This window comes from Vulpes vulpes, chromosome 8, assembly GCF_048418805.1.
Source record: "Vulpes vulpes isolate BD-2025 chromosome 8, VulVul3, whole genome shotgun sequence".
Lineage (NCBI taxonomy): Eukaryota > Metazoa > Chordata > Mammalia > Carnivora > Canidae > Vulpes > Vulpes vulpes.
The window spans coordinates 105746387-105762830 of record NC_132787.1 but is presented as its reverse complement, the minus strand read 5'-3'; the positions used below and the strand labels follow the sequence as shown (position 1 = coordinate 105762830).

The 16444-nt window shown below is 40.7% G+C and overlaps 1 protein-coding gene across 5 annotated transcripts in view; it reads right to left on the bottom strand.

Annotated features, from left to right (window-relative positions):
• The window catches only part of MBOAT2 (membrane bound glycerophospholipid O-acyltransferase 2), a 122906-nt gene that overhangs the window by 69315 nt on the left and 37147 nt on the right, over positions 1-16444 (bottom strand). For 3 of the 5 annotated variants that reach the window (XM_072767741.1, XM_026009141.2, XM_072767744.1), the window contains exons 2-3: positions 5790-5935; positions 300-377 (exon numbers count right to left, since the gene is read on the bottom strand). The exons of 1 other annotated variant lie outside the window; for it this stretch is intronic. In XM_072767741.1, the coding sequence (XP_072623842.1) occupies positions 300-377; positions 5790-5935 (224 nt within the window). Of the gene's footprint in view, positions 1-299; positions 378-5789; positions 5936-10568; positions 10734-16444 lie in introns of all 5 variants that reach the window. One more of the 5 variants, XM_072767743.1, reaches the window with a different exon arrangement.

Genomic DNA, 16444 nt, shown 5'->3' with positions numbered 1-16444 from the left:
GGACATTTGAATATATCTGGAAATGTTCACAGTTGTCATAACTTGGGGATGGGGGCTGTTACCAGCACCTAGTGGGTGGAGGCCAAGGTGCATAGGACAGCCCCCACATCTAAGAATTATCCGGCCTAAGATGTCAACAGTGCTGAGGCTGGGAAAGCCTGCTTTAAGTAATTTATGACAGCTTTTCCTGAGAAAATTATCACAACTCAGAATAATTTTTAATGTAATAGAAATGCATTTTGATCTAATACTATTATAGTGAAATACATATGGATATGTGAATAAAGAGGAACACTTACTTGTGCATGTTCTCCACTCCTATTACGATCATGATACAGTAGGAAATTCCACTTTGTACAAGAAAATGTAAGGCATACCTACAAAAAGTAAGAGCGCTGTTAGAAGGGGGGCACCCATTCACAAACATTAGGTTGAAACTACTGAGGCTACAAAGTGCTTATGTATCACACAGAACATACCCAGGTAAAAAGTAAGGAATCTAACTTCTGCAGCCCAAAATTCTGTGAACATCTTAGAGGGACTCCTCTATCGCAAGTCCCAGAAAAGCTGGAAACATAAAATGAAACCCCATCAAGGCACACTCGGTGCCCTGGCATTCCACATCTCCTAGCTACGTGAAAGCATTGTGGGGTTATGTGGCTCAAGGATTACAGCTTTTTCCATAACTCAAGGCACAATGATGAAAAGGAGCAATAAATCTGGATTTCAGAATAATCCTGACAGAACATTAGTTATTTGTTTTCCCAAGTACCTAAAACAGTTTCTCACAAAGCAACAAAAAGGACCAAATATTAGTATCTACTAAAAACCAGTTACACCCAAATCTACTCTGAAAACATGATGGCTCAAATTAAATGATCTTCTAACCCATCATCTCCAGTCATCCATCTATAAAAGATTCTGGCTGAGGTGACACAGAATGTCCCAACGTGGAAACCCACCATTAAGTGAGAGAACTAACTTACCCCTTCCTTTCACAAAATTCAGGCAAACATGACTAAGATCCCTGGTTTCAAACTCAAGCCAAACTATCCCTGAGATGATGCATACATGGGCACACAGGCATGAACTCACTATTTTCTTTCCCTTTGATGGCATGAATAATTTATGAAAAAATTTTCAAACCATTGTACACCGATTAAAATATAAATAAGGATCTTAACCTGTGATAAAAATTGCTTTTTAACCTAATCATTAAAGAATAATGGGCATCTCCAGTGTGGAAATAGTTAAACTTTTGAATAAATCTTCCCATAGAAATATTATAATATTTCTATGGGAAGCAGGCTCCAAGGGAGGACTGCAGAAGGAACCTATTTATCCCCCTGAACAGAGTATGTCTGTCTGTCTGTCCCCCCTCTAACACACAGAACACATGGGAACACAACGCTGGCCTGTGATACCACCATAACTAGCAAGTCATGAGAAAGCAGGTGAACGTATATGCGTACAAACTGGAACAGAAGGAAGCTTTAAAAACATGATTAAAACACATACTTTTCTAATTAATTATCCACCTCCCATCTGTGGCCAGCATTAACAATTCACTAAGATTTAATGTGGAAATGCTGAAGAGGATTGCCACATACTATTAAGGGCTTTATTAATTGGGAGTTGAACTCTTTCAAGATACTGGTCTTAAGAAAATTTATTTGAGGACCCTTGGGAAAATTTTTTTTCCTTTTGCATGAGGAAATTTCCTTGGAACATGGGGGACATACACCAATTTTACAAGCTAAGAGTTTTATTTCTCAAATGAAACCATGGTTCCTTCTATTGCCTGAAAATGCCCACTCCCCTGGCATCACCGTTCAGATGACATGCTCATCTTCTAGGGTGCGTCATCATGCTTGGCCAGCCTTCTGTTGTTGTACCAGGCTTCGTTACTGTGACAGCACAAGTCTGTCCATACGAAGCAGATGGGCGTGTATCTCTGTGTCATCGACCTCCACAACAAGCCTCAAGTTGCTTTTCCACTCATTTACGGCACTGGTGACTTACTTCATAATCCCCCACATGCAGCCACTCCACTTGCTCTCAGTAAAAGGAGCATAATAAATACAGAGGAGCCACTTAGTATTTTTCAGGCTTAAGAGATCATGTGTACAAGGCGCTGACTTGGGTAACTGGCACACAGTAAGCACTCAACTATTAAGTATTTTTAGTGAAGGAGAAATTCAAGATAGGAGGTATCTTCAAAGTCTATAATCCAATCCTCATCATTCTACAGTGGAGGAAACTAAGTACTAAAAGTCACGTACTTCATTAGTACCCTGACATTAAAACTCAACTAGTTTCTCTCTGGGCAACTCACCCACTGGCTGACTCCTCAAGGGGCGGGCGGGCGGGACTCACACACTGCACATCACACATCACGCATCATGCATCACACATCACGCCTCTCAAGCAGCTCGACTTTGAGAACAAAGCGATCCTTTATCTCGAAACTTCAGTTTGTTTTTAGATAACACGTCTTATTTTGAATTTCAAATCACACTAAATACAGGTAATAAATAAAAAATGTTTAGTAAAAAAGAATACAAGTTTTAAAAAGGTTGAGTAACACCTCTCCGATTATTCAACTGATCTGTGCATGTGTGTGTGTCTGTGTGTGTGCTGTCTGGCAGGCATTGTCCTGCACAGTAGGAATAAAGAGTCAACATAACAAGGTCTCTGTCCTCAGAGAACATCCAGTCTAGAGGTGAAGACACACAAACAACAGACTACATTTTAATACCGTGTGACAGGGGCACCTGGGGGGCTCAATTGGTTAAGCATCTGCCTTCGGTTCAGGTCATGATCCTGGGGTCCTGGGATCCAGCCCTGCATCAGGTTCTCTGCATAGCAAGGAGTCTGCTTCTCCCTCTCCCTCTGCCTTTCCCATCCCCCCCTCCCAACTCATGCCCTCTCTCAAATAAATAAATAAAATCTTTAAAAAAAATACTATGTGACAAACACTAAAAGAGTAATTGGATAAACATAAAATTTTCAATCTGGACAGCCAACTGGACAATGGTAATAACAGATAATGACAACAATGGTCTTGCCCCTGGGTGACCTTCCAGGTTCACCGTGAGCTGGCCATGGTGCTACACTCCTCTCTGGTATTAAACCTTTCAGATCTCACCATGATCACAGATTCCCTTTCACACACAATAAAGGTAAAGCCAAAAGGGTTTGAATGCCATGTCCAGAGTAACAGAGCGACCTGACCAAGGTGCCCAGAGCAGAATAGGGGTCTGACTTCAGAGTTCCAGCTCTACTACACTAGCCTTCACAGTAATCAAAGATAGTTAAATAAATAATTAAAAGTATATGGAAAATCTCAATCAAAACAAACTTGCAGATGATAGTTCTAAAAAAAAAAAAAAGCTGAGACCAAATATAGTAGGTATAATATAATATAAATAATATAAATATATATAAATATAAATAAATATAAAAAATAAATAATATAATATAAAATATAGTAGGTATAATGATCAATTCTATTCCGAGTACTACTAACATATGTCTTCCAAAAGAGAAGTTATCAAAATCAATAGCAGATATGACTGCCTTTGAGCCTAAAAAATCAAAATGCTACACTGCAAATTGAAAGGATACTCTACGTCCTCTACTCATTCCAATTAGCAAAAAGTTACTGAGACCTGGTAAAAGAAGTAAAAAAAATTTATCTTCCCAAAGGAAGAAATATAAAACATTTCTTCTTCAAGAAAAACAAAACACCAAAAAAAAAAAAAAACCCAGAGAACTCTATTTTTAAAAATAGAGTTATCATATGATTTGAAATACTAAGGATTATATAAGGTCAGGTTCCTCGTGGTTCTGTGTATACAGTACCTGAGGAGGCTTCACAGCAAGAAAACATCTCCTCAGGACAAACCCCTAAAGGAAGAGAGCATGCTCCCCTTCATACTGCTCCAAGTTGCATGACAGCAAAGGAGACTACTTACATTTCAATTCTCTACACTGTTTACAGTTTTCTGTTTACACTGACCATGGTATGAATGGTGTCCCTGGGGCTGGCCATTCTGAACTAAAGCCTTCCCCAACCCCTCTTTAAAATGTGTCCCCCAGGGACCCCTGGGTGGCTCATTCAGTTAAGTGTCCAACTCTTGATTTCGGCTCAGGTCATGATCTCGGGGTCCTGGGATCAAGCCCCACGTTGGGCTCCATGCTCAGCAAGGAGTCCACTTGAAGATTTTCTTTCCCTCTGCTCCTTCCCCTCCTCACGTGTGTGCATGCTCAGGCACTCTCTCTCAAATAAGTAAATCAATCCTTAAAAAATACATTAAAAAAAAAATGTGTCCCCTAAGTACTGGAGCATGTATGGGTGAAATATGTAGACTGGATATAATTTTAATTAATCCAGAAAAATAAGTTAAGGAACAAATAAAAATGGTGGAATTTTAAAAACTGTTGAAGCTAGGTAATGTGTATATAAGGGTTTATTTTTCTCTGTCTGCATTTGAAAAATTTCATTATAAAAGTATACACACACACACACACACACACACACACTCTAACCCCATGGCATGACTTATGAGAAATTCAAATAGAACCATCCAAGAAAACTACAAAAACTTTGATGCTACAAATCTGATGTCATCAAGGAAGCAGAAAAGACTGTATGTGGGAATGAAGAGACCATCTCTAAATCTCAGGACTACACCCATACCTACAACTGGCAGTGCCTTTCAGAGGACTGGCCACATGGCAATATGGTAGAGGCTGAATAAATTATCCCTGAGTGATTTTCATTTGTTTCTAGGAAACATTTGCAATTGCCAGAGGCAAACATTAGATTAAGAAATACCAGTATATTCCAACCCTCGCCAGAATAAGGAAAAAAAAAAAAAAACCATCCTAAGCGCAAACACAGAGGCATTCTCAAAGTCCCGCGGATTCCACACCCCACGGCGAAAACTACTAAAGCGCAGATCAAGTGAGCGCTTTCTCCCCTCTTGGGGAATTTTCATCTCAAACAAGAGTCTACAGAAGAGCAGACCTACAAAGCCTTATCTGTGAGCGTGTTAACGATACAGCAAAGGAGCAAGCAGCCTAAGCTCTCACTTAAAAAGGAAAATTCAGAAGAGATGACAAAGAAGCCCTTCCACTCAGTCTCTGCTGCTTCGCCAAGACTGGGCGCTCTTCTGATTTTCCTCTGTTGCGACTAGTCACCTGGAACAAACAGAAGTGGGGTGTTTCTGTGTTTAAAGCTCTCAGGGAAGCCCTGGCAAGTAAGGAGGGAGCAACCTGAAGGTAACACACACACACCTGGAGGGTCAAGGGTCGTACTTAAAAACTTTCCATCATAAATGATTCTTCCCCACCAGAACCAACCAGCCAATCCCTTTTGCACACAGCAGAAATTTAAAACTGGTAATAGAGTTCTACTACTGGGCTTCACCGGACTCTTAAAAGCCACTTGAACAGAAAGAAAAATACTCTTTTAAGCGGTTTATTTGTCTTGGCTTCAAAGATGTGCAAAATGGGTGAAAAAGAACTACTCGTGACAGAAGAAAATGTTTGTATGTCTCTTCTTCATCTGTCCTGTTTCAGACATTATAAATAGTAAACTGCCCTCCGAGCCCAAACTGAAGAGACTGAGTTTATTCTCCACACTTTTTTTTCTATTAAAAATAAAAATAGAAAACTTTGCATGTAAGTATAAGAACAAAACCCCATCTAATGTATCCTTGTGCACACTGAATCACAAAGACCTCCAAAGTCTTCATTTAAATATCATCAAAATAATTACTTACCATCCAAAGCAAAAAAGTGCAAGATAAAGGCCCAAAAGGGTAGCAACGACATGTCTTATAAAAGAGCTAGTTTTGCTTGAATGTAGATAAGTTCGAAACCAAATGGCTGCTAGCAAGGCAAAGAGTTGGCACACTACAAAGTTGACCTGTAAAGAAAAATTGAAATTTCAAATTAGCAATACAGACTTGAATTTTTCATTTGACGTCACATTTAAATTCTCAGGACAAACAAGCCACGGCTATATAAAATGAAGATCTTCCGAGTTTATAAGAGAAACCAACACAAAACCAAAACTTAGGGCCTTCGTGGGAATGACAGCTCCAAGTTCTAGGAGATGGGCTGGTGCATGCTGGGGGCACCCAGCATAGGAAGGTCTAGAGGACCACCTGGGACAATCTGAAGGACATGGGGGTGCAGACACAGAAACAGCACAGGGTACCCTGTGGCTTAAGGGAAAGAGAAACTGGTCTTAATGTCACAGGCAATCCTATAACTGGTAGAAAAGAATGGCTGGGTTTCTCCAAAAATCCCCTGGGTCAAGATCTAGTCACGATCCCTGAGGGTCTTCCATTTGGGAACCCCATTTCACAGCCACTCCTGGCAGAGGGTGTCAACATGGGAGCTGGTCTAGAACCACCAGAGGAAGAGCAGGGACCAGCTGCCTCTGCTCTGGATGATCTCAAGCACTGGTTCAGGAAGCAAATGGATGTATGACAACAGAGGAAGGAGCCTTCAGGAAGCAGCAAGGAAAAACATGTACCCTCAAGTGCACCAGTATCAGCTTTTAATTTTCTTCATAACTCGCAGTGATGTTGGTCTTAACTGCGGAATGAGGTTCAGGCTGGCAACAGTCTAATACTTCTGCCCTGGCAAAATGGGGCATAAAAGGCTAAGAGTGAGAAGCTATTTATGGGATTTAAAGACTCAAGCAGAATCTCCATTCCTTTCTTATGAAATATATTCTCGGAGATGATTAAGGAAAATGTCTTAAAAATCCAAATAAAAGAAAAAAATCCATCTGACATTAGGAACTTGTAAAAAAAAAAACACATACAAAACAACAACAAAATCACTGTTTCAGGGGCCTCAATTATGAACAAATCACACGATCTACATGTAGATGCTGCCATAGTTCCATAGAGATATCTCTGCCTAAAGACACTGACAACTATGTGCTTTTTCTTGCATTACAAGGAGAAACACAGTTGAACATTGTTGTACTTTGTCTAAGAGACCATTGTTCTTTGAAACAGACTCACTACAAGCAAATTGTCATTCCAACAGGTTCTAAGCACTTTTTCCCTACTAAAAGGTCCTAACAATACTTTCTTAAGCAAAAAGGAAATACACAGGGAAAATGGATATTTTCTATATAAATACTACTCACACCTGCAAAGCTTCTTACAGTTTAAAAACTTCCTTTCAAATATCCTTGAATTCACCAAAAATTTATAAAGCATCTACTATGGGCAGGGCATAAGAAACTGAAAAATATACAAGTCCCGTGCTAGCCCTGGGTAACTCTAGAATCTAATGAAAAAAGCAAATAGGTACACAAGGAACCTCAACTCAATTATTAAAATATCTTTTTAGAGGTTATATGAGAAAGTGTTTTTAAAAACAGGGCACCAGGGCGCCTGGGTGACTCAGTGGGTTAAGCATCTACCTTCAGCTCAGGTCATGACCCTGGGGTGCTGGGATGGAGCCCCATGTCAGGCTCCCTGCTCAGTGGGGAGTCTGCTTCTCCCTCTGCATCTTCCCTGGCTCATGTTCTCTCTCTCTCTCAAATAAATAAATATTTTAAAACAAAACAACAACAACAAAAACAGGGCACCAAAGGAAGGAGTATAAAGGAGTGAATGTCACAAGGCAGTTGACATGAGTTCCTAATCATAGCAGATACCCACAACCATCTGAGGAGTTTCTCCCTCCCTCCTCCTCTCTCTCCTCCCTTTCTCTTTTCATTAGTGTCCAACATAAGACAAAGTGTGATAATTATTATAGAAGCATTATAGGGCCACTGATATACAGAATGTTCTACCTTTGTAAAACACCCATTTCAACAGTGTCATCTTGCAGATAAAGAAAATGAAATCAGGTCTCACTCCAGACTCTGAATCAAATTCTTTAAGGGTAAACCCAAAAGTTGATATAAAAAACAAAAAAGAAGAAAACAACCACAGGTCTTGATAATTCTCAAGGTGTGAGAACAAATAGTGTTGGAAAATTAGGGAAAGTGTGTTTTAAATAAATGACAAAAAAAGAAAGAAAGAAAGAAAGAAAGAAAGAAAGAAAGAAAGAAAGAAAGAATACCCACAACCACCACCAAACAAACAAACAAAAATAATGTGAAAGAACCACTGAGAAATGAAAATGCAAATGAGCACAATGGGGAATCCCAGGAGGGGGTTAGGATGAGGGGGTGGGCTTGGAAAGTGAGGGCTTTGCACATCAGGTCAGGCTGAGGTGTTGACAGTTGAGGTGTTGACAGTTGAGCCCGTAAGTACTGAAAAACCACCAGAAGTTTTTAAAATAAAAAAGTGATGGTGATGTGGTCCACCCTCTGCTTCTGCAAAGGCAGGAGCAGAACAGACAAGAGGCTGCTATATCAGCCCCCCTGAGAAAGGAGCCTGCAGTTGCAGGGGCACAAAGAGGGAATCAATTCAAACGATGCTCAGGCCAGTAGACTGTCAGGTATGATCACGAGATGAGGGGATGAGGGAATGTGAAGGGCAACAAGTCATTAATAAATGGTAGCATGGTAAGAAAGGACAAGGTGGGGGAAATGTCCAGAGCAGAAAGCCACATTTTATAGATAAGGAAAGTAAGTCTTAATGCTTAGGTGACCTAAAATAACACAGCTTAAGAATAATTCATAAATTATCCACTAACGGCCAGAATAACTGCAGGAGATACAAAGATGCATGAGATGTGGTCCTATCCCAAAAGAACCAAGAGTGAGTCATAGACACAGAACCAGAGTACAGTTTAAGCGCTAAGGCTCAGACCCAGGAAGTCAGAGGAGGAGCACACCATCCCCTGGACCTAGGGAAGCATCCCCAAGGCATAGCCAGTGTTTGAGCCTTGTGTCTAGGCCTGGGAGGATAAGGAATTGGTCAGACAAAGCCATGAACTCCAGGAACAGGGAGCAGCAGAATTCGTATTCAGAAAAGAAGCTATAGGTCATCCAGACACAGAAGTCCACACTACTACCTTACATAGAAAAAACTAGAACAAATACATACCCTAACATTCAAATAACAGTTTAGAAAGGTCTTAAAGTCAAAATTTTGCCAAAGTGAAACCCATATCTTGGTCATTCTTTCTTGGGTAGGGTAGGGCTGGGGAGGCTAATGATTACTGGAGAGGGACAGAGAGCAAGAAAGAAGGACCATGCCTACAATGTCTGGAGATCCATCACGTGCTGGACACCTGACATTGCTTATCTCGTTTACTCCCCAGGACAAGGTGCCATATCTCCATTTTACTCAACCAATTCCAGGTCACTTATAGTAACAGGTGGTACCCCAGACTCAAATCCAAGTCCGACCAGTTCTAGGCTGTTCAATGGCTTCCTCTCTACTTCCAGAGAATGTCTGAAGGTCAAACTTGATTCCTACAAGCAAGACTTTTAGGAACAATGCTATCTGCAAAATACTGTCATCCTATTTAACAAAACATCAAACTGGCCACTTCCTGTTGCTAATAAACACAATATAAAAGATCCTATGTGGAGTTCACGTGCATTCGTTTTGCCTTGTTATGGGTCAACCCTTTCTACAAGCTTTCTTTTAGATGGAAAGAAATTTTGACTAAGAAACTTAATGATCTTTTTGCAAAACTGTTCTGTTGAAAATATGTACATATGACATGATGTGCCTTCAAAGAACCTGCCGCCAGTAATTTGGGAGTTGAGGGGGATGGGTGGAAGGGTAGGCACATAGAGGAAGGGAGAAAGAAGACTGGGAAACCTTAAGCTAATTTAAGACTTACTGGTAAAATACTTCATTTTATACAAAAGAAGGCTTTTTTTTGAAAAGTTGCACAAAAAAGTCCTTATAAAAGCAACAGTTGTAGACATATCAGAGGATGCTCTTTAAGGAGCATTTTTACATGAGCTGGTAAGAGAAGTATTTTCTTCAACACCAAATGACGTGGCTTGATCTCACAATTAAGTTAGTTGTCTCAGGACTCAGGTTAAAAGCCAACTACTCAATAATTTATGACACTCCAAAGTAATAGCAACAAGATTAACTATTTTTTAAGGACAAAGAAATGCTGAATATCCAAAAATAAACTTGTAAGCGCATTTAGGGAGAAAAGGGCCCAAGAGAATGACATAGGAGGCTCAGAATTCACCTCTGCCCAAGGACACACCACAACTCAGAATCCACAGCTACGGAGAGATTTAAGCATGGGAAGTGTTGGATGGTAACTAACTTCTTGATCATTTCACAATATGCCATATACCAAGTCATTATGTTGTATACCTTACACTTATATCTCAATAAAACTGGGAGGAAAAGTATTGAAGTAGTTTAAAAGCTATTTCAAAGATATAGACATTATGAAAGAAAAGACTAGTAGATCTTACCATATAAAGATTTTTAAATTATGTACGGCAAAACGCAAAAAAAAAGTCAAAGGAAAAGTGGGAAAATATTTGCAGAACATATGATTTTTAAAAATGAGTCATTTACTTAACAAAGAACTTCTACATATCCACAAGAAAATTGAACTATTGAATAGAAAATTAAGCAAAAAGCATGAACACTTACAAATGTCAGTATCCAATAAAGATCTGAAAAATCGTTTCTCTCAGTCCCAAGTAAAGCCCTGCAGATACGCTGTCAGGGAGGCACGAAGCCTGGGCTGAGGGGCGGGGAGGCTGGTGCTCTTCACTGCTGGCATCGTGTAACTTGGTGAGGCTCTCCAGAGGAAGTCTGACAACGATCATCAAAACTTAAGCTGTACTACTTTTGACTCCGAAATTCAACGTCCACAACACGATCCCAGATCAAGTGGCACAAACACACCATGGGTTGTTTATACGAGAGGGTTCACTGTAGCACTAATGTTTACAACAGACATGAACAGTGCCCGTCACCAGGACGTCATTAAATAGATGGTGCATCTCCCATCAGTAGAAAGAAAGCTCTACAATTAATGTAACTAGGGTAAAGGACTCCTCTTCGGGAAAAACAAGTCACACTCCATTTCCTAAGCTCTGTGCTGACACTTGCCTGCATTTTTACTGTGGCCCAGGTGTGAGGATGCACCTCTCAGGTCTCCACCTGACCAATGATTGCTTGCTAAGCCCTTGACACCTGTCACCAGGGCCCACCAAGGCCCCATTTCCAGGGGCCTCCCAGTCAGTGGGTGAGGGAGGAAAAGAAGCCAGGCCCATTTCTAGGACACAGGAGACTGGCTTCGCGGACCCCCCTCTGCACGACTCAGACCCGCAGGCGGCTGGCTCTCCCACCTCTTCAGGCCCTTCCAGCATTCCAGCACTGCGCCAGGTAGATCTCATCTAACTGCTCCCGGCATCTACTCTTCGAGGACCCAAACTAACACAATCATTTCAAGCCCTTTAAAATTACCTACGTAATTCTCATACAAACCCTCTAAGATGTGCTTTACTCTTTTAGAGATGAAGAAACCAATGTACTGCCTCCTACACTTAAAACAAATTCCAGATGAATTATCCATACTCAACCATGGTGCTCATTAATGCTCTTCACCCACAGCTGCTTCTCCTTTCTTTCTGGGCAGAGGGAAGAATGAATTTCCTGACTCCCTGTCATCACGAGCCACGGCCAGTGAGCTGTGAGCAGAGTGATGTGTGTCACCTCTTAATTACTAGAGCAAGAAACTCCAGAGTTGTCTTTCCATCTGCAATGTTCCAGAAACTGAGCAAAGCCCCCCTGCCAACTGGTAATTAGACAAGTAGCAAGACAGACCTTTGTTGTTCTAAGCCTGTGAGATTTAGAGATGGTTGTCACCACAGCATAATCTAGTTTATCCTGACTTGCTATGATAACTAAAACTGTGTATGTCCTAGACAAGAATGTAAGAGATTATATAAGCTTATTATATAATATAAACAATAAATGTTAATTTTACATAATAAACAAATTTGCAACACAAAAGTCAAAACCTTCTACACAAAAGAACATAAAAATAATAAATAACAATCTGGAAGAAAAAATACATGAGATATATAACAAAGGGTTTTAATATTCAAAATTCAGAGAGAACTGAAAGTCAATAGGAAACATAACTTAAAAAATGCTAAGGGGCGCCTGGGTGGCTCAGTTATCTGCCTTCAGCTCAGGTCATGATCCCAGGGTCCTGGGATAGAGTCCTGCACTGGGTGCCCTGCACTCTGAGTCTGCGTCTCCCTCTCCCTCTGCCCCACCCTCTGCTCCTGCTCTCTCTCACATACGTGTGCTCTTTCTCAAAATAAACAAATAAAACCTTTTTTAAAAAATGGGAAAAGAGGGGTGTCTGGGTGGCTCAGTTGGCTGAGCATCCAACTCTTGATTTCAGCTCAGGTCATGATCTCGAGGTCGTGGGATCAAGCCCAGAGTCAGGCTCTGGGCTCAAAAGAGTCTGCTTGTCCTTCTCCTTCTGTTTCCTCCTCTTCTCTCTCTCTCCCTCCCTCCCTCCAATATAAATAAAATCTTTTTTAAAAAGGGAAAAGAAATAATTCTCAGAAAGAAACTAAAAATTAAATTGGATTTTTAAAATGTGATTAAAAGAATTGCAGAGATCTGTATGTTTTGATGTGCAAGATCACCAAGATGTTCTCGTGAGGGAGAAGCACAAGCTGCAGAACGGGAGAAAGATCCAAACTACGTATACAGTCAGTCCTTACACACACGTGTGCTGTACTGATTACGAACCGACGACGCACCCACGGTGTGCTAGACATCAGCACGGCCTCCACACCATCTATTCGTGAGTGCCACACTTCCCTAAGTGTAAGTGCTCAACAAACAGCAGGTATGCTCCAGCCACAGGCCGTGTCCGTGTGACCCTGAGGACCACCCTGGGGATGCAGGTCCGGGCTGCTCACCGCATGCTGCTCTGCTTCCCTATGCACGTGCACAGAGCCAGGCATCGACGGTCAGACCTGTCACCCCCAAGAAGGAGGTAATGGAGAAGAAATGGACTTGAAACACCCCAGTATTTCCAATACCAATGTACAGTGAAGCCCCCTCTGCAAACCCCTTTCTGATTCTATTCCCTCCATTTCTCCCGCCAAGAATAACTACCAGCCTTCAGATGGAGCACTCTCACAAGTATCTTCATACTTCTACCACGATTTACATATTGTGTTGCTACGAATGTTTAAAGAAAATTTTTAAGATTTTATTTATTTGAGAGAGAGAGAGAGCCTGAGCGGGAGCGGGGAGCAGAGGGAGAGGGAGAAGCAGACTCCCCGCCGAGCAGGGAGCCCCATGCAGGACTCGATCCCAGGACCCAGAGATCATGATCTGAGCTGAAGGCTTCACCGACTGAGCTACCCAGACACTCAAAGGATCTGCATCTTTCTTACACTTAAGATTACACTCCAAAATTCTAGTTCCACTGCCCCATATTCTTGGCGATCCTTGCTACTGTCAGACTTGTAATTTTTGCCAAGCCAATCGATGTAAAATGTGTTTTGTTTTGGAGTATGGTTGACACACAGTGTTACAGCAGTTTCAGGTGTGCAACACTGATGTCACTGTTCCACAAGCTTACACACTATGCTCTATGCACCAGTGCAGCTACTCTCTCCTCCCAGACAGTGCCGTGTCTGTTATCCCTGGGGCTTATCCATTCCATGCCTGGAAGCCTGTTCCTCCCACGCCCCCTCGCCCACTCTGTCCACCCCCCACCATTTTTAGCCTTTTTTTCCTGCACTACACATACAACTGTATTTATTTCATGAATACATGGACACATATCCATCTACTTTGGGAGTTAGTTTTTTAAAAAGAAGCAGAAAACAGTTCGAGTGTGATCACTGAATGAAATCAAACCCAGGATTCTGAATTTTCTACTTTTAAGGTGTTAAAACACTTCTGTGTCTATTACTACTTAAATCAAATATCTTAACCCAGCACTAACGTTTTCTGATGCTGTATAATAAACATTACCACAATTCACAAAACCTAAGTTACCCTCACAATATTCATGGGAGATCAATGTTATCATTACTGTTTTTTTAAAGAAACAGCAAGCAGGGAAGATGTGGGATCCAGAGCTTGTGGCTCTGTCTTAGGCTTTTTTCTTTTAAGTTCCAAAGTTGAACCTGATCCTACCATTTTCTCATTTTTACCACGGGTGCCTACACTTTAACGTGTAACTAAGAAAATGCTATGCTTCAAATTTCCTCCCTTTCCTGGAACAGGAGGAGGGGATTCTGGAGGTGTTCAAAATGCATCAAGTTATACACCTAATACTGTGCAATTTTCTGAACTGTCAATTTTCTGTGCTGTCAAATAGGAATTCACCAGCTACATGTGAGCACTTACACGTGGCTACTAGAAATCGAGATGTCAAAAACACACCAGACTTCAATGACATAGTATGAAAAAGAAATTTAAAATGCCTCATTAAATATTATATTACATATTGAAATATTTTAAACATACTAAATAAAATATGAGCATTAATTTCACCTGTTCCTTTTCACCTTTTCAATGTGTCTACTAGAAAATTTAAAGTTATATGTATAGTTAACATCTGTGTATCACATTGTATTTTTATTGGACAGCCACTGGCAAATTTGATATATTTTATTTTTTATTTAAATTCCTTAATATATAGCGTCACATTAATTTCAAGGGTACAACATAATGATTCATCAATTCTATAGATTACTCAGTACTCATCATGGTAAATGCACTCCTAATCCCCATCATCTGTATCACCCACCTTCCCTCTGGTAACTACCAGTTTGTTAGTGGTGGTCAAGAGTCAACAGTCAAGAGTCTGCTTTTTGGTCTTTTTCTTTGTTCATTTGTTTAGTTTCTTCAATTCCACATATGAGTGAAATCATATGCTATTTATCTTTCTCTGACTTATCTCACTTACCATTATGCCCTCTATGCCCCTGTTGAAATAGCAAGATTTCATTCTTTCTTATGGTTGAGTAATATTCCGCACACATCTTCTTTACTCTTTTGTCAATTGATGGACACCTGAGCTGCTTCCATAGGTTTGGCAGCAATATACATGGGAGCACATGTATCTTTTCAAATTAGTATTTTTGTATTCTTTGGCTAAATACCCAGTGGTTTGATTACTGGACTGTAGTATAGTTCTATCTTTAACTTTCTGAGGAACCCCCATACTGTTTTCCAGAGGGGCTGCACCAGTTTGCATTCCCACCAACAGTGCAAGAGGGTTCCCCTCTTTCTCCACATCCTCACCAACATTTGTTTCTGATACACTTTATTTTAAAAGCTTAAAAATGTTCCTCCTATGAAAAAATATATACTTAAACTGCCACATGTGCCCAACAACACTTTGTTAATGATCACTACATCGAACTAAGCACTCTATAGGCCAACAATTGACTTATTTTAGAGTAGAAATAGAATTTTTTAAAAACTTAAGTTTAGAGTAAAAAAACATAAATCTCAAGGCAATTCAAATGTAAAACTCGAGGAGTACGATCCTCAACATATTAACAAGAATGGCCCAAAGTATCAATTGCTACCTCAATATCCCTTATCAAAGGAATACAAAAATGTTTTTATGTTCTCTTCTATAGTATAAGTGGCTTTTAGATAGTACATTTACCTTCTCAGTCAGTGTCTTCCAAGGTAAACAGCCAGGCTTTGGGAGACCTCCCACTGGTGCGGTGGGGAGTGGGCACACAGCCTGGGGCCAAGAAACAAAGGGTTCTCAAGGCCCCACGAACAAAACAAACATTAGTGTCATTGGCCCTATGCTCAAATCTACCTGTGTTAAGTCCAGCTGTGTAATCATCACCCAGAGAGCCAGTCAGAGATGGATTCTTGGATACTGGCCCCAGAATTTTTATTCCCCCAGCCTAAACCAGGACCTGAATTTTTTTTTAATTCCCTAGGCAAAACTTGTGTGCAGCTATGTGTGGGAAACATGTCCTCATCAACCAATCTCAAATCCAAGTAGACAGGATGGGCCCCACAGGCAAGACAATAAAGAGAAAAAAAACAAAAACAAACCAACCAAACAAACAAAAAAAAACACTTTTTAAATCTTTAGGAAATAATACAAATGAAATCCATATAAGATACGATTAGATACCCACCAGATTTGCCAAAATTTTAAAGTCTGACAACACCAAGCATAGACTGCAGTGTGGACAGTGAGATCTCATACAATGCTAACACAACTACTTTGGAAAACAACTATATTCTCTCACAGGACTGAAACTATTCATACCCTATGACTCAGCCACTTCACTACTTAAGAGGTATAGAATGGGGACCAGGAGACATGTGCAAGGATATTCAAAACAGCATGGCTCCCAAGCCAAATGCTAGAAAAACTCAAAGCCCATTAGGGGTGCCTGGGTGGCTCATCTGTTGAGCATCCGACTCTTGACTTCATCTCACATCATGATCTCATGGTCATGAGATCCAGCCTCAAGTCAGGCTCCATGCTGGGCGTG